Source organism: Thermobia domestica, chromosome 4 (assembly GCF_964235325.1).
Source record: "Thermobia domestica chromosome 4, izTheDome1.hap1.1, whole genome shotgun sequence".
Classification (NCBI taxonomy): Eukaryota; Metazoa; Arthropoda; class Insecta; order Zygentoma; family Lepismatidae; genus Thermobia; species Thermobia domestica.
In genome coordinates this window covers 323,764,264-323,791,144 of record NC_137457.1, presented here as the reverse complement: position 1 = coordinate 323,791,144, position 26,881 = coordinate 323,764,264, and the positions used below count along the sequence as shown (strand labels likewise).

At 35.8% G+C, this 26,881-nt stretch overlaps 1 protein-coding gene across 2 annotated transcripts in view; it reads right to left on the bottom strand.

Annotated features, from left to right (window-relative positions):
- Window positions 1–6,026: 6,026 nt before the first annotated feature.
- The window catches only part of Utx (Utx histone demethylase), a gene marked incomplete in the record, with an annotated part of 320,022 nt that continues 299,167 nt past the window's right edge, over window positions 6,027–26,881 (bottom strand). For both annotated transcript variants that reach the window (XM_081756709.1, XM_081756710.1), the window contains 4 exon segments: window positions 6,027–12,776; window positions 13,516–13,686; window positions 17,618–17,744; window positions 24,995–25,205. In XM_081756709.1, the coding sequence (XP_081612835.1) occupies window positions 12,723–12,776; window positions 13,516–13,686; window positions 17,618–17,744; window positions 24,995–25,205 (563 nt within the window).

Below are 26,881 nucleotides of genomic sequence, written 5' to 3'. Positions count from 1 at the left end.
TTTCCTCTATTGTGAGACGGGTAAAATATGCCTCGTTCTCAGTGAGAACATCTACTAAGTTTCGCGATAATCCTAGGTTCATTTACATTGGTCACCTCTAGTGGCGTATTTAGGATTTTGTTTTGGGGGGTATGAACAACATCTAAATAAACACTTATATTTTTCCTTTTTACCCTTACAAACCCAAACACACAAGGGTGTTATTGAGTAAGCAAGGGGAAATTTCCCCCTTGAGTTTGAGAATTAAAAATATATTTAATCGACTGTCTACTAATATATTAGGAAAGTACGTGAAACTCAGGTGGTTGGTGGAGGATCTTACCCTCCTCTAAGTCAAATCTGAAATGACGCTTCTGCAAACAGACGTTGAATATTTATATCATTTCGACTTAACTGATTTCATTTTAGAAAAAGAAATATATATTCAGTTTTATCTGTGTATGTTTTTACATGAAAGAAAATATTGATACAAGTTGACACTGAAATATACTGATTGCAATTTTAATGGCAAGTATTGCAGACTGGTGAATCTTATGTGATATCATACACACACAAAATTTAGGAGTGAATCTAATCTTTTATTCTATTCATCAGTGTTCGAAGTGGTAAAAAAAAGCAGAGGCGGTATGTTTTATTACGATTTTGACGATATACTGGCTATCTAAATGTTGAGATGCAGTGAGGGTACGTACACCTTTAAAAAAATGCAAGAAATTAAGAAGTCTCACCCGATCGTGTCGGAAAGTTCCAAAAAGGTTTACATGTTGCTCGTCATAATAACGAGTATCGGGCAGGTCTTTCCAGTGATCGGAAAGAGTGCACTTTGTGCAGAACATTCATAGGAACCGATACGATTATAATAAATAGCAATACGAGCAGTTACACTCTGTTAATTTTAACTAAATGGGTCCAAACTTTCCTAACGTAAGCTAACCCGGCCCTATCCTACTTATTCCTACCTTGCGTCATGTTAACAACGTGGCAAAATTACTTGTTCTACATAACGAACACTCTTTCCCAATGATTATTATCATTGAACAGGCACTGATAAGAAGCATCAAATCTACAGGAGGGTTAACTAGAAGAACAACAATGACAGAAGCACAGCAACAAGTAGGGTTCAATCTATCATTCCTTGTACAAAGGTCAACAATACCATGCAAGAGTTCACTACTGTTTTGTATAATATCAGCTAACAACACAAGGAAGTTTCATACACCAAACAGACAAAGGATTGCTTAGATACCAAGAAAATTTTCACATTTCTATTAGATCGAAGCCCATTCATTCATGATGAATCTATGTGTAGTTTGGCATGAGGAGTGGTTGCTCATAGTAATTTGGCATTAGGAGTGGTTGCCCATAACGTTGACAAAGCAAAAGAAGCTGGTGATCTAATAGCCGAGTCCATGCAGGGTCAGAACATTTGGAACTATCTATTCAAACGAAATTTACAGCTTGTTACCATGTGATCGGAGAATATTAAAGTAGATCAAGATGTCGTTAATATTGACCCACAATTGCTATTCTAAAGACTTGCTTTTGTTTCTGAAAAACAGGCCATAGATAAGAGAAGCATATTCAAGTATGAACTTGCAGCGTTGCATCTTTGTTTGTCGATTCACATCTTCCACGGAAAGCAAATATTTCGATTCTGGCCAATGCCATTTGGGCCAAGGTGGAGAAATGTCAGATATCTGCAGCAGAAACACCACTTTCAGATCCTCTATATGTACTCTCGATAAAAATACACATGGAAAAGAAAGTATTTGACAGTCGACAAATTTTCTTTTGCCAATAACTCGGGAACAAATGAATTAATTTGAATCTTTTTGTTGTTATTCATAGGATAGTTATAATTTGATAACTTGCCAAAATCGATACTGTAATAGGGTAATTTATTGTTGAGTTATTAAGAAAAGAATTTTGTCAACTGAAGAATACTTTCTTTCGTGACTGTACTTATAACATCGATTATCATGGTCGGTTGGTATGCTGTTCTCAGACATCTGTAATAGCTATACGAACTTCGTTCTGAAAAGATATGGTAAAACGGTTGTAATTGTGTTTGATGGACACTTGGATGATCCTTTCATTAACAACGCAACTCATATTAGGAGAAGCGAGTCTTAAAGTTCCACTTACTTTTTATTTTCTATGGGCGTAAAACTGACAATGAAGAAAGATCTCTTTCTGTCAAACAAAAAGGAAGCAGCAGCATTGTTTGATGATGCTTAGTAAAAGCTTTGAAAGTGTTGGATATGAGACAATACAAGCACAAGATGCAGACCTTCTGATCGCCCAGACAGCAGTTCATGCGTCTGAACAAAGTGATGATGTCATTGCGGACAACACTAATGTCCTGATGCTCCTGTGTTTCTATGTTAAAATGAAAAGAAGAAGAAAAAAGTATTCTTCAGACCAGAACCACAGCGTAGGGCAACCAACATCCGAGAATGGAACATTCAATTTGTTAAGTCGTCATTAGGATTAAATATCTGCAGTAACTTGCTTTCTTTCATGCGATTTTGGGATGACATCATGTCTCAATTGTTTGGGATTGGCAAAGATCTTCTAAAGATAATGAAAAATACATCATTTATGGAGTATGCTGAAGTATTCAGCAATGCAAATAACCTCCAAGAAGACAGAATTACTGTCGGGGAACATGCTATTTGTGCCATGTATGGAGGAAAAACATCTGATACCTCAGGTGAACAAAGATTGTTAACAAAAAATATGACTTCCAAGCCCAGTCACTTCTACCGACTTCAGCTGCTGCTAAATTCCATAGCATACGGGTCTACTACCAAGTTAGGGATTAGAAAGGCAGTATATCTCTTCTACCTGAGGATTTAGGTTGGCAATTACAGGGTGAGCAACGCCCTCCGGTAGGGAAGTACTCCCACCACCACCACCAATTCTGCTCAAGATCATAAGATGTAAATGCAAGACAGATTGCAGTACTTCAAGGTGCTCATGCAGAAAGCATGGTTTGGAATGTTGATCAGTTTGCAATGAATGTCATTGTATACTCTTGAGTAACTCCAATACAAAAGATAGTGTATAGAACTATGGTGTATCTGATAGTGTGTGATAATGTTGGATATGACAGCAGTGTCTTACTTGTGTTTTGTTAGTATTGTTCAAGAGTGTCTAGTAATTTAAACGAGTCTGTACAAGTTTGTATATCTCTTACAAACTGATATCGTATCCTTATAATGTTCATAAATTTACTACCTATCTTAATATCATTTTATAATAAATGGATTATGAATAGAATTGGATGATTTCTGGTTTAAAAAGCTATCTATTTGATATATATTTCAAGTAAATTGGAGCAAAATTGAAAAATTCTAGATTTTGAGAGGGAATTCAATATGGCGGCTTTCCTTTACTTGGGTTTTTCTAGACTTTTGATATGTTGTTGGGGATATTATTCCAAATCTAAAAAAACGTACTTTATTTGTTTTACAATTAGTTTGATGTTTTCACCTAAAATGATTAGACTAAAGAGACAACACCGTTTCGTTTCAAATATAAGTAATAAGACTCATTCCATAAATCTATCTATTAAAATGCTACAATAGCAATTAAAAGCGCCCGAGCTCCAACGTATAACTATGGCTTTCAAATCTTTCATTTACGGTTATGTGTGATTTCACGTTTAACAGGGACAAACATTTTAAGTAAATCAGTTAACTAGATCTTTTTCATAAAGTTTATGATATAAAATTGTTGTTCAAAGCCTTTGTATTTTAATAAGCCTTCTCTAAAATCAATGCATATGAATTGTGCTTCCATCTTCCGAGTTCTTTTAAACTATATGCTGTGGACGTTTATATGTTTGTGGTCAATCCTTTCGGCAATGAGATCTCGGAAACTACAAGCTCTAGAAAGATGACGTGTTCACTGATCGATTGGAAATTTTGCGTAGATTGTCTAGTTCTAATTGAATATACAAAAAACATGGCCGTTATTTCTTTATTACATTTTTTTAGGGTACACTGGAAGCGTTGAAATTTATTTTTAAAAAAACTAAAGAATCATACCCTACGCGTTATACATTCCAACACCATATTGTTGTATATAGGGGTTGCATATGTATCAGGCGTTTGTTTCATGGCCAAATGTTAGTGAAAAAGGAACGATAACCATTTCTCCAGTTTAACCAGTAAGATGAATCTTTATTTTTGGAGTGTTTTGCCCAATGAACACCATATATAACTGCCATAATAACTAATTGTGTATGTAAAGTATTTGCTTATTACATACTGCATGCAAGAAGAAAACACTGGTAATGCACGAATTAGAAACTCCAACCGGAAGTAACCTCAAATCTTGCAAACGGTGCGAGATATTGACAAAAAAATAATCGATAAAATCTCCCCTTTATGATACGCCTTGGCGATTTTTTTTTTTTTTTTTTTCAAGAATTCTTTCACTTGCGTCTGTAAAGGGACATGTACAGATGATGTGAGGAATGAAAATGATATTTATGCTCATATGCGAATGATGAGCTCTGTAAAGAGCGCAGGTTCAGTTAGTAATTTGTAAAATTGTATAAAAAATCTAAAATATGACCATGATTCTTACAGGTTTGTTATTTTTTGGTGGCATCTTAAGAGTTATTCATAGGTGGGAGCAAATAAGGTTTCTTCCCGTAGTGACATTGGCATTGGAAACTAGACAAACACCTTTATGAGTGCAGGGAACCTTTGAGCCTGTATCATACACAAACATTCGATGACCTTCACCCATCTTGGGACAATAGTTCAATATGATGACGATACCAGGTGGCAGTTTCATAATTGAAAAACTCGCGACAGGCAACATGCATCTCATCATATGAATTGAACTGTCGATTACACAATTAATGCGTGAGAGCGCAGAACCAACCAAATCTGAGGGTGCAACATCTGAACTATAGGCAGGATGAGGTAACAAAACAAACTCGTCAAGTTCAGCTAGCGGGTTGGTTACATTTCAAGACTGATGACTCGGAGTATTGTCAATTTGCAGCAATAACCTCTTCTTCCTCATTAATGCCGGATATTTCTCGTTCAGAATGGCATACACTCAGCGTAATTGTTCAGAATACAGTTCAGCTGTTCAGTACGACCCTCTGGGACAATCTCAAAATGAATTATCCCGTCAATATTCCACGAAAAACACAGCAAGAGTGTCTTCCCAAATCTGTCCTATTTCACATTGGCCAGTGCTTCCTGTGCTTCTCAACCACTGTTTGCGTGTGTCAGGATTTTTCAAAAACACCTACTTCTGATCTTCTGCCTCGATTCTCCTCCAGAAAGAAGATAACGCGCTTTTCTTAAAACAAAAGTCTTGCAAATTACCACTTTTTGCTGGGCCTGCTCCTCTGTCAGCTCATGGGGACTTTGACGGGGCTGTTTACTGATGTAATACATGTCATGCAACCGACTGTTTACTGTCGATTTGCATGCCCCAACCTCCCTTGCTAACACACGTGACTGTGGTTCAGCACTCACAGCATCTTACGGAGAGCCGTTAATGTCCATCGGAGGTCTGCTTTGCGGGACTTGTCTGCGAGCCTAAAATGACCAAAAGTAAATTTTTTGAACCAACAGGAAGCTGTCAATCGATCCAGTACTGCTTTGTTCACTACACGACAAATTTTGTCCGCTGCACCCTTTGCAGTTAGTCCTCTTTTCCATAAAAATCGTACCACACCTCGAATTGCAATTTGGTCCTCCCTTATGTTGCCCTTTTTGACTTTACGGGAACACTAGCTACAGACGTAGTACTTGCCTTCACTTGATCAAACGAATCTGTCTTCTATGTCCGCCAGAAGATTTCACTCCGTTTGGCACCATCCATTCTCCCAAAGTTTTACCTCATGCAGGTCAGTGTGCTCATCGCGCAAGACTTCTGGGACAGCCTGGTAAAAGCGCAAATTGCAACAGAAATGCGATTATATTAGGCAAGTGGCCAACTTAGGAAGGAGGTCAAGTTAAAGAGGTTTTATTTTACAACAATTACACAGGAAATCATCATAAATACACTTTATTCATAAATACATAGAGGCTAGGATAGACTTGTCATCAGTCTATATATTAAAACACTACAACTTTCCACAATTTTCCTCTGTACAACCACTCACTAGCGGTGAGTGCATAAAATTCACAAAAGAAAATAAAAGCTGCTACAAGATAATTTCTTTTGTCTCACTGTCAAATTGTAGACATTTACGTTCCGAAGACAGACTGGGTTCTCATATACAAGAAAGAAAAGCACGAACATATATGAAAGTACACTAATAATAATTATTATAATAAGTCATAATAACCAACTTGCAGGAGTTTCTGGTATTTTATACATAATATAAGAAATTCGTTCTTTCCTAGTATTCCTAATAAATTCTTCAAAACAAAACAATTGTTACCTGCTGCACAAAATAATTTTTCCTTTATACAAAATTGTTTATTTTTTTATTTACCTTTTTTGTATATTTTTTTTTTCTAAAACAGGATTGTCCACAAGCTTCAAGTATATATACTGTATATATATGTATATATATATATTTTTTCTCATTATTTATATTGATATTTTTTTTTTTGGTATAAAATGCGCAACTGACTTTATTATGCAGTTTTTTTCCGTTTTAAGAGGAAATTTAAAATGACATCGTTGAGTTTTATGATACACATATATTTATTTATTTTACTTTACATGAATAACAATGGATGTTAATGAAAATGTTCCTCAATCAACGGAGTAGTAATTTTTGATGTGTTGGCGAAATAGAAAGTGAAAAAGAAATTGCACTTAACGATAATAATTATAGTTCTCTTTTTCTTTTATTATCTCTTATTTACAAGAACTTAATAGTCATTTGTTGTAATAATAATAATTATAATAATATACACACTCTTTTTATTTTTTATTTATATATATTTATATATAAATCTAATTCGTAATCACGGGGAACGGATAAGGAGATTATATAATACTAATAAATTTGGCCAACACTTCAAAAATCTTTTACATTACTGTTATAAAGTTTTCACTTTCACTCATTAATTATGCATACTCTGGGGCTTTTAAGTTTGATATCTATGATATTTGTAACAGTTTACTAAGATAACAAAAGTTTCCGTCATTATAACAAGAGAATACGGATATAATCTTTATATATTTCATTTGTGGGTGTGTGTACTACGAAGGCACTGTCCAACGCATGATGCGAACTGATTCCTATCTCACAAAATTGGTTTTTAACCCTTTTGGGATTTTTGGTACGAATTTGTATCATGGAGTAGTTGTGCTTGAATGCTTATATCGGTCCTACAACAAACATTTAAATCGTTTTATTATTATTATTGGTCTAAGTCAAGCACGGACCAAAGAACACTCCAGATGCATTTTCGAACCGGATGGTCAATCTGGCGGCGCCAAGTGAGGGCGGAGGGGCGTCACTTTTTTCTTAAGGCGAGTTTTAAAAATTTTCTCCGCCTTTAGTTTCAAGATATCAGATCGAAATTTTCCACAGACTGTGTACACCATTTTTTTTAATCTCTACGTAAACCCGGGCCCGTGGGGCGCAAATGTTCCGAGGGTTTATTCCGTATTTCCGGGTTTAAGTGTATGATATGGACATATGAGTGGTACCATTGGAAAGAGCGCGTAATACTGAAGAAAATGGCTTTTGAACCATCACGCTAGACCAAATACTAATGACACAGTAAATTTCAGTAGATCACCTTTTGATTTTCAAGATTTTTTTTCCGATCTTTGTTTTCAAGATACAAGATTGAAATTTTGCACACGCATTGTGTATATAACTGCGTATTTTTCAAGACATTTTCCAAATTCCTAAATGAACCCAAACCCGGACCAGACGGGCGCAAAAATTTTGATTTTTTTTTTTTCGAAAAAACTACCGGTTTTTCCCGATTTCCCCGTTTCTGATGTATAATACGGACAAGTAATTAGTATCGTTGGAAATGATTCTCTATTCTGGAAAAAAAAAAAAAATCGAGGTATGAATCATGATCCTACGATAAATAGAAAGAAGTAGCTGTTTGAATGGAAGTTTAAAATTTACCTCAAAAGGTGGAAATCCCAAAAGGGTTAAAGAAAGCAAAAGACAATTGTTATTCAGAAGACATGTATCATATACGACGACACTCGGGCGAAGAGGGGAAATTATATATATATATATATATACTGTACATAGCATAAAATCTAGCACGCGCACACACTTACACATGTTATGTACATACACAAACAAATCAACAAACATTCATATGGTGCAATCTAATCATTTCAAGCTATCCTTAAATGTATGCTTTTTCTTACATGATAAATATTTACGCAATATATATATATATCTATATATTATATAAATACAATACTAACAACAACAACATCTATTTAAAAATCTTTTTTTATTGACTTCATTATGAACTCCATTCTGATCATTTATCATAGAATAAATTAAAACACAAAAAACTTGAACACTTCTCTGGCAGTTTTTACTTCATGAATAGTCAAGAGTACAAATATACAAAGAAATACGTCGCGAAATGAATAGAGTGCACCAACCTTTCTCTCCTGTACACTGAATCATACAATTCTCTCTCTCTCTATTTGGTTCTATTATTTTGTCGATTCATATTAAAGAATTACATTTACGAAAGCAAAAACTCACCTTCTGCAAAGTTTTATGCAGAAACTGACATGTTTCTGGGCAGCACGTGTGAGCAATCTTTCATTAAAGATGGCTGAGGAAAGGTGTCTTTACATATTATTATTATTATGCAATAGCCAGAAAAGAAACGTCTAAATAAAACGGATTTTACAAATGAATGAAGTTCGAATAGTATGAGCTCAATTCCACTTCAGGGGTTTACCTAGTACTATCTGCTGAATTACCCCGGTATTGCCCGGGGAGAATTCTAATTAGCTTTATTTACAGCAACCACTAACTATGGTCGTCTAAATAAATCCGCACCAAGAAATGCAACGTCGCTTATAAAACTATCATCTCTTGCAGGTAGTGGAAGTCAATTTTATCGAAAAGAAAAGATTTATTTTTGTGTTGGTACACCTCCTCTTAATCCAGATCAAGTACCCGAAGAGTAACCTACAATCTCTCTCTCTCTCTGGTAGACGTATGCCAAGCCAATCAATCATTCAAGATTCATAAAACATCCAGAAACCCACCTGTAACGGTAAGTTTAATTTTCCCGTTGTGACTTGTCTCAAGGACCGCCACTGCAGGTACCGAAGAGCAGTTACATTACGAAGTTAGATAAACCTGACGTATGATATAATCAAGCTCTTATACTGATATTTTTGTTTCTCAAAAAATAGATTAAGTATGTAACAGGTGGGAATACGTCAAAACTATGCTATCATCATCGACGCAAGTCTACTTTAGTACATACGAACTGGTAAGTTTGTCTGCGGCAAATTGTGTTACTTTTACCTTATACCCCTCTCATTATCTTTACACTGTCCTCTGTCATCTCGGAGAGACTTCTCAAGTTACAGCCCATAAACATGTAAGAGTTTACATAAAATTTTGAAAGACAGCAAGTTAAGTTTTTGTCTGGTATTTATTCAGTTCCTCGGGGCCCCTATTATTAGTAAATACTACGTTCTTCTGTAATGATTTAAAAAAAAAATAATAAAAAAAATCCACATCATAAAATCTATAAATTTTTGTTTCAATTGTGATTTTCATACACACGCACACACACTCACACAATACCGAAATGGGGAGCAGAAAAGTACTTACTTATATCTATTATGCATTTTTTTTTTACATGTGTCTATATATGATTAGTGATTGAGTTCTGAGGTTTAAGGCTATAATTACCGTTTGAAAATGAAATTAACACGCATCACCTCCTCCGTAAACTGTGACAAATATCGAAAGTTCACAAAATAAAGGGAACAGTTATCATTCATTAAAAAACAATTTTTAACTTAACAAAATTGCATAGTTTTTCATGAGATCTCTTGGAAACACGAGAGATTTGGCAATGAAGTTGAGCGATTATTATTATTATTATTAATTATTTTCTTTCGACAGATTGATATGCCTGTTTAACCTGATTATTATTAAACATGTTTGATGAATATGACAAAATATACCTGTAATAATATTACGCATGGTTGTGCGAATTGCGTAACAAATAAAACATCAGAAACAAAATGCATTTCCACTTCCTGAATTAATCAAATCATAATATATGAAACAAAAACAAGTAACTCTTCTATTGTTCAGACACAATAGAACACGATTACAAAACTAATCCCCGTTTTCATGAAATATTTGACAAGCAGGGATTTTTAATTTTTTTCCCACTTATATAAATACGAAATCCCAAACAATTTTGTGTCCATTATATTACACTGAAATCCTCGTTTACACATTCAAAACAAATTAATCATTAGGCAGTTTGGGAGCTTTCAATTAAGGAGGAAAAAAAAAAACTATCACAAATAATTATGATTGGCAGTGATGAGCATGGATATATGTTTTACATATACATATATATATATATATATATATATATATATATTTCTTAATTTGTGTGTGGGGCTAGTGGGAGGGACAAATGAGCCGATTCCAGGCGTATTTTCACATCACACACAGGTATTATATATATATGTATATAAAGAATTAAGTCTGAAGAGCAATAGTTGCAACACATGTTTACGGCATATTAACTGAGTACAAGGGACGAAAAAAAAAAAAAAAACTCTGTACAATATTCGCAAGAGTATTGACAATGTTCAATTCCCACTTTATACAAAATTTCTATAACACAATATGCACACTGGTCTTCCTTCCTCACAAACATGCACCATCTGTATATATGTATATATATATATATTTATCTAATAACAGAATGTACCGGTATACAGAAAGAAAAAAAAAAACACATTCCCACAAATCATCATTTAAAGGTGGGGAGAGGGGCAAATGCATCAGTTTACGTCTGCTCACTTTTAAATTTTTCTGATTGATACATTATTTTAATAATGATATTATGTATATATACAGGGTGTTTCAACCCAACACCGACAACGTTCGGGAGGTGATTCCTGACACCAAGATAAGACAAAAAGTATAGACCAACCTCGGTGCACAAACGCTTCCTTTCGGAGTTATAGGCTACCGAAAACATGAAAAAATGAACTTTAAAAGTCCCATAGCTCCAAAACTATGCGACCTACCGTAGTTGGGTCAAGACTTCACTTAGGAACTGATATGTGTCCTATCCAGATGTATGTCTCAGAGTCCACGTCTATAAAAATTGTCGCGTAAGTACCTTAGGATTCTGAAACATGTACTTATGGATAGCGCATATATATATATATATATATATATATATATATATATATATATATATATATATATATATATATATATATATATATATATATATTAGTTCCTAAGTGACGTCTTGATCCGACTACGGTAGGTTACATAGTATTGGAGCTATGGACCTCTAAAGTTCATGTTTTCGGCGACCTATAACTCCGAAAGGAAGCATTTATGTACCCAGGTTGGTCTATACTTTTTCTTCTCTTGGTATCAGGAATCACCTCCCAAACGTTGTCGGTTTTGTTCTGGAACACCCTATATATTCATATATTTTTTTAAAAATGTATTTTCCACCTTTCCAAGGCAAATATTGCTTCAATGAAAACAAGCACCTCCCTGTCGGATTCAAAATCCACAGCTTAAAAAAAAAAAAAAAAAAAAAAAAAAAAAAAAAACTTACACTCTTGATGTTTCTTCACGTCTTTTTCGCATTATTACCAAATTACGTTCGAACTTTGCATCAATTTTCCTTCTCAAAATAACATTATTTCGCACTTTCAAATGATTCTTCAGTCTTTCATGTAGAACATCACAAACTATTGCATCATTTGTAATGAATGATTTGACTACAAAATAGTACAAAAAAAAAAAAAAATCACAGATCGTAAACCCCACAAGATCATTTCTTATATATATATACATACATATAGTCGACAAGTGTTTTTGTTTTTTTAAAGTGCTTTTTTTGGCCTTTTTTTAATAATAGAGAAATGAAGAAAGTTAACTTCTTTTTCCTACTAAATAATGCGTCATTTCAACTACAAACGAGTTGTACATTTAAATATTACAATATATATATATATTTATATAAAGACGATCGAACGTTAAACCATTCGCATTTCATGTTTTTTTTTTTTTTTTTTTAATTCTTTTCACTAATTTTATTGGAGTCATTTATATAGATTCGCAGATAATAAAAAGAAATTATTATTATTATTAACAACCTGAACGAATACTTTGCACTGAAACTACGATATTGGCAGTAATAATAGCAACAATGGAATATCCTTCTCGAATCAGGCTTTGTCATTATTTAATTAATTACGGTGATTCCTTTCCAGTTATGTGACTGGAACATGTCTCTCTCTCTGACATTTGTGTTCTAGTCTTTACGTAACGAACGACATTCGTGGACTAGTAGATAACGTAGTTTGGAACAATTGCATGATGAACGTAACTTTTTTTTTTCTATATAAAAAAAAAAAATGAAAAGTCCATGGCACAGGAATCAGGCAGTATCCTTTTGTCGAATGGTGCTCCTGTTTCTTCAAGTTGCTTTGTTGGCAATTGCTGAAGAAGGCAAACGTGTAGGGCAGTGACTGTAGGCTAAGCTCTCCGTTCATCATGACATTGGTTGATGAGGAGTCAGCTGAGGTGTCTGGGCTTGCGCTGCTGGCTGCAAAATAAGAATTTCGAACACTAAATACATGGAAACTTCTGTAACCTTATTTTATTATTTTATTGAAAAAGTTAAAAAAAAAAACCTAATATTTCACTTTTGGTACAATCCGCGGCAAAAAACCTGCAACATGAGGATGTAAGTTCATTGTGAAACTACGCCTAACAGCACAGGGAATGACCATAAGTCTAAGTGGAACGAATCACGCCAGGATAAACCTCGGCCTCCTCCCGTGCATACTTATTTTGTAGCAAAAGACTTCGTCATTTCACAAGAAACTTATATGCTCATGTTGCAGGTTTTTTGCCGCGGATTGTACAATATATTATAAAATTCTCCCTATAAAGGGGTAAGTCTCCAGTACCGGTTTTATTATAAAATCCAGTAGAAACAGTATTCTACAAGAATAGTACAACAATGTAATTTCTTTAAATACAAGGTAGAAAAAGGTGACAGGACAGGATAGTCGAACCGAGGTTCAGTGCCGCGAGCAATATACTAAAGCCTCGTGCTACATATTCCCTCAAGCACGTGCTGGGCAATGGCCTCTCCAACATTGTGACTGAAACACACGGTCTCTCCCTCGGCATGGCTGGCCTTCCTTTAGTCAATATGCGGCCAGACTAAATACTAGAGATCATGTCCATATATCCTAGACGCTAAGCAAGAAACAGTTAGAATTTCTTAAAATATTTTGAGACAAAAACAGGTTCAACTAAACAGGGTGTATCCTTACCGCTGGATAAAGATCAAAGTGGTCGAACACTTCCATAAGTTCCTGCATCCGATATTCTTCAAGGCACACGAATCCTTCGAGGTTGGGGGCTTGTTTCCTTGCACAATCCATGCAGTGTACCACATGTCGCTTCTCTTGTTCACGGATGAACAGGATATTGAATACTTCCACCTGAAAGAACAACACACATTAGGCATGTATTTTTTTCGAATACAGTGTAATTGGTTACTTTTAGCCAAGTTCGTTTTAAGTATTGCACTACGAAAATTATACAGGATGATTCGTACAGAACCGGCCCGATGAATTTGCCAATAATACTGCATAAAATTCCCAACGTTAATCCATGTGTTTTGCGAAGACGAATGCTATATTGAAATCCGATAGGGGGCAGCAGTTATACCAACAGGTGTCACACGTCTAATGTGATCATGGGCTGACTTAACAGCTTCCTGCCTAACCAGATTACCTCTAAAGGGATGTGGCCTATAACATTCACCGCCTCAACAGCTCGACTGCTGTATTTACTACAGAACAGGGTATACGTATACGAAGTCTTATGTGTTACAATAGTTCAAGAACAATATTTTGGCTGAAATCACAACACTAGAGAAATAAAGATACGACTCATGGAGAATATACAAAACGGGAGCAGCGTGCTTTGATGTCGACACTTCACACCTACTCTGATTCAATGAGCATAACACAATCAAAAGTCTTGTGCAAATTACATTACCATCTGCATAACATATTATGTTGAACCGATTCTAGGCGGATCACCCTGTATTTCCTTAGTTTAAGATCATATTTTATTCAGAAACGGCCATATTATATATATATAGTGTTTCAAAACAACACTGAGAACGCTTGGGAGGAGACAGAAAGTATAGACTAACCTGGGTGCACAAATGCTTTCTTTCGGAGTTATAGGCTGCCGGAAACATGAAAAAATTTACTTTTAAAGGTCCATAGCTCCAATACTATGGGACCTATCGTAATCGGGTCAAGACTTCACTTAGGAACTAATGTATATGCGCTATTCAAAAATACATGTTTCAGAAACGTAAGGTACTCACGCAACAAATTTTATAGAGGGAGTTTGGCTACGGGCATATAATCTGAAGTACTCACCAACTACCCCTATAAAAATTGTTGCGGAGGTACCGCAGATTGGTCTATATTTTTTGTCTTACTTGGTGACAAGGAACACTTCTAAACGCTGTCGGTGTTGTTTTGAAACACCCTATATATTTAGAAAAAAAACTAAGATTTAGTGGTATTTGTTATTACAAGTATTAATTCCACAATTACGTCTGAGATAAAGACCTGTCCATCATACAATAAATAAACATCTAATGAGTCAGAGTACAATATCTCAATTTTGACGCTTACATCTTTCTCATATCAGCATAATAAGAATGCTTCCATCCTGGCTAGCTACTAGACCCGCAAAAGTGCTACAGCCCTTTACCAGTCACTACTTAAGTAGAAAAAGTGCACTTTGTTAAGAGATGAAAAACAAAACCTTTCAGTTGAACGTCACACGATTATGCTCTTTCGACTAAGAGGCTCCATCACGGCGAAATTAAAACACCGCTAATTTTACAGTAATTATGTGATATCTTCAAATAGATACAAGATAATCGAAATGTGGAACAAGATCTCTCTAGACAATATTATTTTGCGTGAGATACCGTTATCACGACTCATTTATCCGCTTTCGATTTCCAGCCATTTAGAAAATCAGCATTTATTTTCGCGTTTCTAAATGTCTGTAAACGGAAAGCTACTAGGTGACTCATGATAACGATACAACATGCAAAATATTGTCTAGGGCGATCTTGTTCCACATTTTGATTTCTTTTATCTATTAGAAGATATCACACAATTACTGTAAAATTAGCGGTATTTTAATTTCGCAGTGATAAGGTCTCTTAAGGCAAGCTAATGATGATAGAATATTGGTAGAATGGTAATGTAGGAGAAAACAGGAGTACCTCGAGAAAACCCACAGACACGATATTGTCCACGAGTTACTTGACCAAGAATCGAACCTGGGACCCGACGCACCAGAGATAAGCGTTCTACCACTGAGTCCCCCCCCCCCCCCCAAAAAAAGAGACGAAAAATACTAAATCTCATCTTTACAGTACGGTGACGATGACGACACTGAACTGTCCGTGTGCTTTGCATGGAACTCTTGATAGAATCAATATAGAGTAAACACACAGAAGATGGCAAAAGACGTACATTTATACACGCAAATAAATTTCAACCATATAAATCAAACCAATACGACAATGGCAAAGCATGGTATGCCCTTTTATGGTTTCTCGCTCCAGTAGTTGGTCACACTGAGATCTTTAGGATCAAAAATTTGACAATGGCTTAACTAAAAATTTCCACACGCAGCAGTATATACTTCGTTTTCACAAATAAACTGAAATATTTTACATTTCATTCGTAAGATTTGAATTTCCTTGCCTTTGCACACACATATATCATGTTTTGTAAGTCAAAAATTAACCGCAATTTAGTTGTAACTTTCCTTACATTGTTTATACAGACCTCTGTCCAATGCTGTTGTGGTCACGATATGAAAGTCTGATCTTAAAAAATGAAATGAAATCTTTAAGTTTTACGTCCCACGATTATGCCGGTTGGGCTAAAGGAGACGGTGATGATGAGAGATGAGTGAAAAAATGAAATGAAATCTTTGAGTTTTACGTCCCACGGTTATGCCGGTGAGGCTAAAGGAGACGGTGATTATGAGAAATGAATGAAATGGTGGAATGAAGAAAGTGGGAGGAAACGGGAGCACCCCGAGAAAACCCACGAGCACGATGTTTGTCCACCACAAAGTCCACACGGCGCGAGCTGGGATCGAACCAGGGACCCCAAGCACCGGAGGTGAACGCTCTACCACTGAGGTCTGATCCTAGCTTCTCCATTTGTTTTCCTTTTGTTGCAGATAGATCATGGCCTCTCCATTAGAAGAAGTTTGCACCAAAGAGGAACAATGACTAGTAATTCGGCTTTTGTGGTCGGAAGGTATATCAAAGAGCCGCAATTCATCCAAGACTTCCGGCACAATACAGGAACAGTGTCTTGCGGCAACGGAGTGTCTACGAATGGATTGAAACCATTCTTTCTCGTGCGTAACACTTGTGCGACCACTTTAGAATTTTTCAATCCATTCGTAGACACTGTTCCTGTATTGTGCCGAAAGTCTTGGATGAATTATGATCCCTTGATGCACCCTCTGACCACAAAAACCGATCACTGCTCGTTCCTCTTTGATGCAAACTTCTAATGGAGTGGCCATGATCTCTATTTGCAACAAAAGGAGGAATTAGAATCAAACTTTCATAGCATGATAACAACAGCATAACAATAAAATAAACGAGGACAGAGGTCAGTATAAGCAATGTAAGGAAAGTTATAGCTACACTGCCACATAGTATAATTTTTGACTTAACCTCGTACTATACATCTTCAAATTGAATGTACATGGTGCCACATATGTCACGGCTGGGTTTTAATGCCTCATATTTTGTTTGGTAAGTTATTAATGGAAGTTTTTCTTTTCCAGGATTGTAAAGGAATCCTGGGAGATTCATCATGGAGAGACTGAGTCCTGAACAACGAACGAAACTGAACTGTATTTTGAAAATCAAAGATCAATCATACTCACCCAGAGAGCATACCGTCGGCACTTCAATAAGCGCCTGACTTAACTACTCCAGATTTTTTCCTTTGCGGATATCTCCAAGAACGTATATATGTCAACAAACCAACAACCATCGAGCAACTTAAAATTAACATAAGGGCAGAGATCCTTGCGTTACAGCCATCAACTCTTCGTAAAGTTGTGGACAATATACTGAAAAGAGCCAACCTTTGTGAGGCTGCAAATAGCGGACATTTGAAGGACATAATTTTTCACACATAGTGTTTTCAAATCTCCCAAACATGTACTTCTTTCCTGTGACAAAGAGTAATTACTTGCATTTATAAACACAAACGTTATACACTGTTTCAACCCATGCGTGACATATGTGCCACCCTGTATATCTAATGACTACGATTAAGCTGAAGGACTTACCTCACATTGGCCACAATAATGAGAGGCTTCGTTCTTTCCACGACCATGAAATCGAACCTCAACTCCCTTCGACTTCACGAACTCCAAGATAAGTACACATTGACGCAGCGTTTGCAGAAGGCAATTCCTGTAAAAAATAAAACAATACAATAAATTAGAGGATTATGCAAAATCATCATCAGAAATGCTATCAATTTTCGTTTAGACAATAAGGTCCCACATGAGAGTCAGGACTTAGGCCTGCGCTATACGTATAGACACTGTAAACGTGATGTTAACGCCAGTCGATTAGAGCAATGGTTATACGCGCTAGCAACGAGGTATTTGGGGTGGTGGACTTGACTACTATGTCCAACCAACCCCAAACAATTCATGAAAGGATGAAACTGGCCACATAAAAGCCAACAAGCTATGAGTTTCTCATTTTATAATTTCCCAGTTACTTTCACTTTCTAAGCACTCGGTTGCTAGAACAAGGGCGTCCATATGTCCCGTCTGCACCGTGTCCATATCCATGAGTGAGAAACGAAATAAGTCTGCTGGAAAAACTCAACGTCGGCATGCGTAAAATGCGCCGTATAGTCTGGTTAAGGCGCTAGCGTCACAGCGTCCTTATAGTTCAGGCCTATGAAAAATTGACAGAACTTATACAAGAACAGTGTTAACTGTGGCTTCATTACAGACACTGCTTGCGTACTTTAATTTAATATTCCTCGGATACAAAGCATTCTGACCTGATTGACAGCATCAGGGAGCCAAATTTCTCACATTAACTTCGCAAAAATAAATTTGGCTGATATCAGCATGCCAAAACCATAACAGGATCTGATCACAACCGTACAACAACGAAAGTCAAGCTACATACATTATCGTTCGGTTTAGATACCAGTTATGAAATTTAGAATAAAGAAGCCAACAAGGTTACTAGGATAATGTTTCTCATAAATATTTCGAGTGAAACACACTGTCACTCATCCTGAGAAGCCTTTCCTAAAACATGATCCTAACATCGTTTTCTGTGTCTCAACGCTGGTAATTACGAACATCTCTTTTTGATTTTATCAATACTTCTGGTCCCTACCTTTTGGCATGGCTATAGATTATTATTATTTTACTTTATAATAATATATGCAGTAGTGCACTAACTGAATTTACTAATACCCTAGAAAGAAATGTAAGCAAAAGGCCAGTACTCACTGCAAAAAACCAAAGTATTCTTGTAAGTAGCGCTTTCGGAAAACCCTGTTTAAATCTTTAGCCTAGAATCAATTCGAAGAGAATTTAAAACACGGCAGAGAACTGTAGATAGGTTTAAAATGGTTAAAAAGATTTAAAATAATATACGAAGCACTGTCCACTCATTTGTCACTGTTCATTGTTTTTTCATTACCTTTCAGACAGCGGAAGTACATACTACTTTTTTTTTTCTTTATTACATATTCCCGCCGTCTGGAGAGTAATGAAGAAATAGTGAACAGTAACAAATAAGTGACTAGTGCTTCGCATACTTTAAATTCTTTTAACCACTTATATATATATATATATATATATATATATATATATATATATATATATATATATATATATATATATATATATATAAAACCTATCCACGTTTTTCTTCCATGTTTTATATCCTCTTCGAACTGTTTCTAAGCTGAGGATGGAAACAAGGTTTTCCGAAAGCGCTACTTAAAACAATACTTTGGATTTTTCGCGGATTGGCCTTTTGCTTACATTTCTTTCTAAAGATTATCACCGCTCACAATACAGTGATATTACAGGTAATACCCTTTTTTTTTTACTGATGTTTTAGGTTTTCTTTCCAAAGGATGTAGTCAAAATGCCAGTCTTAATCATTCAAGTGCAATTTTTTAAATCACTATCTTGAGAAATAATACGACTGATGAGGAACATTACCACCTGACTGAGGCTTCTTGTGTTGTTATTGCATAAACATTCTGAACACGTACAGTCAAAAACAATATTAAGTATACGTTGCAGATATAAGAAATGATAGTTCCAACCTACACTTAATATTGTTTCTGACTGTACACACACGGATAAGTATCAACCACTGCATAATAATAGACTTACATCAAAGTTCTGCGTCTGCAGAATTTTGACGTCAATTTTATCCAGTGTTCATGCATAAGTATCCCAGATTGTTTCACAATTACGAAATATGGCGTTACATAAAATGCTCCTGCTCTATAACTCTTTTATTCAATAATAATGAGTGACTTTCAGTATATCTTATTATGAAGGCCACACAAAGAGTAATCTTATCAATACACTCGAAAGGTATTCGCAGCTTGCTCAGCTTATAAACACCCGAAAGCTTGTCAAGGCATGAGTATGAAAAAGGTTTCGATACGAATGTATGTTGGATGGATGGAAATTTCGTCGTTCATCTTAAATAAGACTAAAATCAAACCAAAGCAAATCTTATTGTTACTAACCATGTGCGTTACAGTTTCGATAAATACATTTGCCTTCATCAGATACATTACAGAAGTATAACCTACGGCTGGAGCTTATGTATTTCAGAAAATGAGACCATTTCTATCAAAGAGTAGGGTGCTTTCTTTTACTTTTACAGTTCTAAACTCTTAATTAAAAATCGAACTGTAAAAATGAAAGGAAAAATCTTACTACGAGGGAGGATCAGAAATTAATCTTACAAGGCAGATTTTTCTGAAGTTTCGTCTGTTATAGAGGAATGAGGAGTGGGTGGTAATTTTAATGCATGGAGTTAGCAACTGTTAAGAGTTTCAGCCACCCGCCACCTATAGTGCTAGTTGTAGGTAAACACAAATGGCGACTTGTTTGGAAAAACTGGTCTCGCGAAAAAGTGCGTCAGTTATTCGATTTCTATACGCGAAACATGTAACCGTGCCTGAAATTCAGCGGCAGCTGGTAGAGGTTTATGGAGATATTCTAATGTCTCGTGAAGTATGTCGCAGAATAGTGTCGACAGTTTGTGCGCTCACATACAGCCCAGAAGACCACCACACTGTTGCAGCAGTTTTTTCTGGGACATCATCGACCACCCTCTCCCTACAGCCCGGACCTCGCTCCAAGTGACTCTCACTTGTTCCCGCACTTGAAGCAGCACCTACGAGGTTGTCGCTTCGCTTCAGATGAGGAGGTGAAACACTTCGTAACAACGTGGCTGAATACGCAAGGACAGACTTTCTACCAGGAGGGAATCTTCAAATTCATCCCATGATGCGAGTACTTCAACCGATATAGACACCGTATCGAAAAATAACCTAATATATGTACTATCTGTTGGCTGTGTTCGTTGAATGAAATAATACATACACGTTTCACTGCAGGCTTTGCCACCTTACTTTCTGATTATTCCTCGTAACACTTCCATTTTATTCGTAACTTCCAGTCTTAGATTTAATTCCATGATGTGTCTAATGAAGGGAATGGCATATTACAGAAACTGTTAACACATATCAGTAATAATACAAGTGTTTGTTTAGTAAGACTATTTTAAGTTGTACACAATTTCAAACTTGGGATGAATAGTTTCCGACGTTTATATTTCTCCGAACTTAAACCACAGCATATAGAAGAGCAAGGCTACTACCTCTTGAGTCTACTGACGTTCATACAATCAATGAATTCATATTCTTTGAACAACTGATAGTAAATGGAAACTACAAAATACATTGTCAGAAACAATACAAAACATTAGCCTACCCTACTGGCTTATGCAAACAGAAAATTAAATACAAAAAAGCTCCTAAGTCATGCATAATAGGACCATAAGTTCGAGATGCAAACAGGTGACTTTTTCTAGTTCTGAGTTACACCTGTTTAATCTCGCTAGCAGACACGGAACATTTTTATTTTTAATATTCATACACATAATTCGCAGTGTTTTTGCAAAATTCTCCCCTAATTTAGGGTGCACAGAATTTATTATTCAATATAGGAGGTATTTTTTGATTATAAATGGAATTCTATGTGATGATGATGTGTTTATTTCATAAATAGATTTAGTATCTCAAACAAGTATTCAACACAATTTTGCATGGAATTAGCTCTCTAATGTAGGGGAGATTTTTACGGAATATATTTTAACAGTTTTGCTAAATACTGATAGCAAGGTTGCGTACGCTTTCTGTTTTGCTTTTTTCCCCCCTTTTTTTTCACATTCAATTTTGGCCCATTAGTTTTTAGGCTGTTCAACACAGATTTAAGTTTGATTTTAAAATCTTAGCATACCAATGAGTTAATTATTCTTTTTCCGGTAATGTCAATTTTGTTCACAGTTATTTAACGTTTCTTCTGTGGGGAAAAGAAAAAGCACTTTGATTTCTGTTATATGTATACATATATACGGGGGGAGACCCAAAAGAAACCAGACTTTTGTTCTAAAAAAAAAAAAAGAAAAAGAAAAAAAAAAGAAATTTATTAAGTTTTCACGAAACACTTTCAGCCTCCATTAGATGCGATGCAATTTGCCAGTCTTCTTTCTCACTATTTGAAGCATCTCTGGAATTCTTCAACCTTGATATCATACCTTGCCCTCTGCTAGCTCATTTTACACCCTCCACATCATCAAACGGCTCCTTTTTAGATTTTTTTCATTGTCGGGAATAGAAAAAAAAAAAGTTTCACGATGCTAGGCCTGGCAAATACGGAAAGTAGGGAATGATAGCCTACTCGTGAGAGCCCAAATATCTAGATCCTGTGTGAGCAGGCGAGGAACAAACTTAACGGCAACGCTTCTCGTTTGCAAAATACTCAATGAAAATCCGCTGACACCAGCATCAATTCACTCCTATCTGTTCTGAAATTTCGTCGATCATGAAACAACGATCCTTGTTGATTTTTTTTTTTTCCAATGTTTTCGTCGTTTTGAGATGATGAAGAGCGCCCAGAACGAGCATGATCTTCAGCATTGATCTCATCATGTTTAAACCGATGAATCCGATCGTAAACTTGTGAGCGATCATTGCATCCTCCTTGAAAGCCTGTTAAAACATTACGTTGCAAGCAAGAAGCAAATTTTCTAAAATAGTTTTTGTTCTTTTGAATCTCTCAGAGCGAGTTCGCAGACGGGAAAACGAGAACAGTTGAGGAAAAAAAAAAGAAACACTACAATTAAACGTCAAGATCCAACGGAGACGCCACTTGAACAACTGATTTGAGAAGGTCTGTACTAGACCTACCTTGCGAAAGAACTCCCTACTACGTTTTATTATACAATAATGTAGAAAAAAATATTTGTTTTGCTATTATAAACACAATTAATTAAATTCCATAATACAATCTGCATCATTTTAGTTTGAATTCCCTCCAGGATAAGTGTTGGATCTTAATAAGAAAGAAAATTGTAGAGCGTTCGCAACCTCTGCTATGAACGATTCATACCTGTTCCTCTGCCAACTCTGAAGGGAAAAAAATGTATCATATTATGCGTAAACAGAATTACACAGCGCTCGATTAACACTGGAAGAAAAGAAAAAAAAAACAAAAAAAGGAACGCAGATATGCGAAATGTTATTCATTACAGGCCTCTGCTCATTTAAATTCTTTCCATTTCATCCGCGAAGTTACCACAATAATTTTCTGAGATCTTTCTCAAGACTTTCTCTGAACAATACACTCAATCAAGTAGTTGTTCAACGATTTTTTTTTCAAATCTGTGGTAACTTGAAATAAGGATTGGAACAATTTAATTTTTAAAAATCGAATCTTTGGATTTTAACTTTATTCAGATATGCACTTAAAAGATAAATTTAAGAAAACAAAAGGACTTTCGGGAAATTTTGTGACATGCTATTTTCCTACCCCAAAGGTAATATGGCTTAAAACCCGTAATTGCGTTCTTTCGGATCTCAAACGCACTCTGATTATACTCAAGTCAGCTTCCTTGCTGAATAACTTATACTGTTTTTATTCTTTTTAATTTCTTCCACTGTTTTTTTAGGGACAAGGAAAACTTGAAGCATGCACATGCACAAAAACATTTTGTTGTTTCACGGCAGTCGATAGCTCATGTAGAGAAGCCGATTACCCGTTGCACCTACAAATAGAGAAATACAATTACTCATGTGTCAAACACACGGGGAAGACAGGGTCAATCACTGAACACACACACACACACACAGTGTATCTATCGACGACAGTCAACACTGAAAATATTTCGACGAAAAATTCTCTGTTGCATAGTTAACGACGCGCAGTTTCGTTATTTTGGAAGCTTTTTATTGTTCAATACGAATAACTGATGGTATTAATCGATTATTATTATACGCCTTCTTTCTTCGCCTTATGGACTGGAAGCTTTCGAAATGTGGGTGTGGAGGAGACTGGAAAGAATTAGCTGGATTCAGTGGAAAACGAATGAGAGGATGTTAGGGAAAAGAATGGTGGGGGTGAAAAGAACAACTTTAGATACTATTAAGAAGAGGGAAAGAAACTAGTTGAGACATTGGGTAAGAAGAAACTGTATCATGAGATACGCGCTAGAGGGTATGGTGGCAGGAAAGAGAGGAAGAGGGCGAAGGAGACTGCAATTAATGGACGATATCAAAACAGAGAAAACGAAGAGGTTAGCGGAAAACCGTGCTGCATAGAAGCTTCTCAGTTGCAGCAAGTGATCTGCCAATAATGGCAGAATACTGATGATGATGATTATCTTCCCCTTACATTATGATCAAGTACTACACTTTGTAAAAATCACTACAGCAAAACACTATTTTTTGCACTGCACTATTAAACAGTTCAGTTATTTAACAAGTAATCAGACAAAATGTAAGCGTGTCTTCTACAAGTAATGATCAATCAACACGCTAGAGTGTAATTTAGAGTAGCAAATATTTCTAAGTAATTATGTTTTTATAAATTACTGATTGTGCACTTTTCTTAGCAATACTTTACTTATGCTGTAAGCAGTGCGTTAAGTACTATTAGACAATAATTTGCAATATCCGAAACTACATTGGTATATCATTACAGACCTTATGGAATGTAGCATCTTAGAGTTTGCTGAATGTTATGAAATAATTTCAAGCAGACAACACTAAAATTCCAACCCTCATTCTCTCTAAGTCAAATTAAACAACAGAACTTCCACCAGAAACCTAGTTCGCCTGCTTCAACGGCCTTCCCGACAATGACACCACCCGTTTGGAAATGCTACACACGTACACACACACAACATTCCGTCATTGTGGAAGCAAAGAAACGTATCTCGTCAAAGTTCCATTCCATAATTTGAATTGTGGGAATGAGCGAAGAAAAACAAACGTATCAAACACAACAAAAAGATCTTTCATTCCTCACCAACACTATGTTCATATTGAACTAAACTATTTTGAAAATCGTATAAAAAAGGAAGATACTTACTTGATTAATTCGAAAAGCTTGCGATCTGAAACCTTGATATTCCTTGCAAGGTTCCACGACAGATGCACCATGGGCACAATACTCTTGAAGCTCTGGAGTTTGTTCCACTCATATCGTTCAATCGCCAACTGATATTGACGGGCTGTTAACGGACCCACATTCCACGCTATGTTGTTGCACCAACCGACCGCTTGGACCCAGTGTACACAACCTAAAGGAAGGATATACAACGTGTGCTGAATACGATAAGAATTCAAAAAGTGAGAAAAATTTAGAACAGTAACTTTAAAAAAAACTACATGCGTTCATATACTGTAATTGCTTGTATTCTTTTTGTTCTGTTTATCTCCCTTACTGGGGGATTTTATATAAAAAGTCGCAGCCTTACGGCCCAGTCGACTGTTTCACTATTTTTGTGATAAGATTATTTGTTTAAAATTATAAATGAATAGATGACTCCGTTCCAACATGGATGAATCGGTCTGTTCTAGAATATTTGTTTTTACACTAATTTGTAAAATTTAACAGGGGATAGAGGCTCCGGACATATAAAAATTACGCAATATAATGTAAACAGGGCGCAAAATTTCAAAGTTAGACGCACCCGCCAATCCAAAAATGGTGGTCGCCAATATCTCTCACGTACAAATTTTGAGAGCCCCCGGCCTTTGCTTTGACAAAGGCAGAGATTACATCAGGACATAAAATTTTAAAAACAGGCAATTAAATTCAAGATAATCAATTTGAATTGGATAACTCATATACATGTTAAAAAAATACCTTACCTTAAGACTTCACGTTTGTGTAACGCTCTCTCTATGCACATAAGTACCAGCTGTCGATTGCAGTTTTCGGATCAAAGTCCTTAATTGACGGGCCACTGATGGAAATAGTGAGCAAATCATCCAGTGTGTCAGTCTTACGTGGATTCCTGTAGGCAGTCGTAACTCTGTTCAGACTACTGAAGCCTCTCTCACATGAAGCAGTACTCACAGGTAAAACTGCACTAAATGTGACCATTTCAATTCAGGGTGGGAAAGTAGGGGCAAATTACAACGTTGTAAAGACTTCACTTTCCATGTCCGTTGTGAAGACTTCACACTCCGTATTTTCTCCCACTTAGTGACAATTATTTTTGTGCGACACGTAAACTGCGCACCCTTATGAGTTTAGGCAGAAATCATTCCTACTGAACACTGGTCGCCAGCTCTAAATTTCTAGTCGCGACCTGGCGACCGAAAATTTGCGCCCTGATATAAAGATTGTAACAAACTAAATTATGTCTAAAAGTAAAATTGTTTTCTAAATTAAAATAATTAAAGAGCATAACGCTGCAGTACTTAACGAGCCGGACGCCATCTTGATCCCCCTGCTTGTATTTGTATAACCATTTACGTGCAAAATGTTATATTTTTTGTTTCTATAGAGAGATTAAGTATTGTTGCAAATAATAATTTAACAAAGTAATGTTAATGTATAAAGAATATATTGTTACCAAACTATTTAAATCGAAAAAGAATATTGCAATTAAAATTCTCATCCAGAATTACAATCTAAGAGAAGATTGTGTCCTGAATCTTACGACGTATAAAGTAATTCATAATATATTTGTAGATGTACTTCTATCTAAGAAAAATGTTTTTACTGTGACTTTTCATCCGAGATCATTACTAATACACTATTCTCAGACTTCATTATATATATGTTAGAAAACATACGTATATATTAAGATAAACATGGTGTATAGAGTTTCATATTTAGGTTCTATATCTGTATCAAAATGTAAGATTAAGATTAGGATTTAAATTTCTGGGTTTTCGGCATCTATGGCCATGTTAGCCCGTGACTAGGATTAGGATTAGAATTTAGATTTCTGGGTTTTCGGCA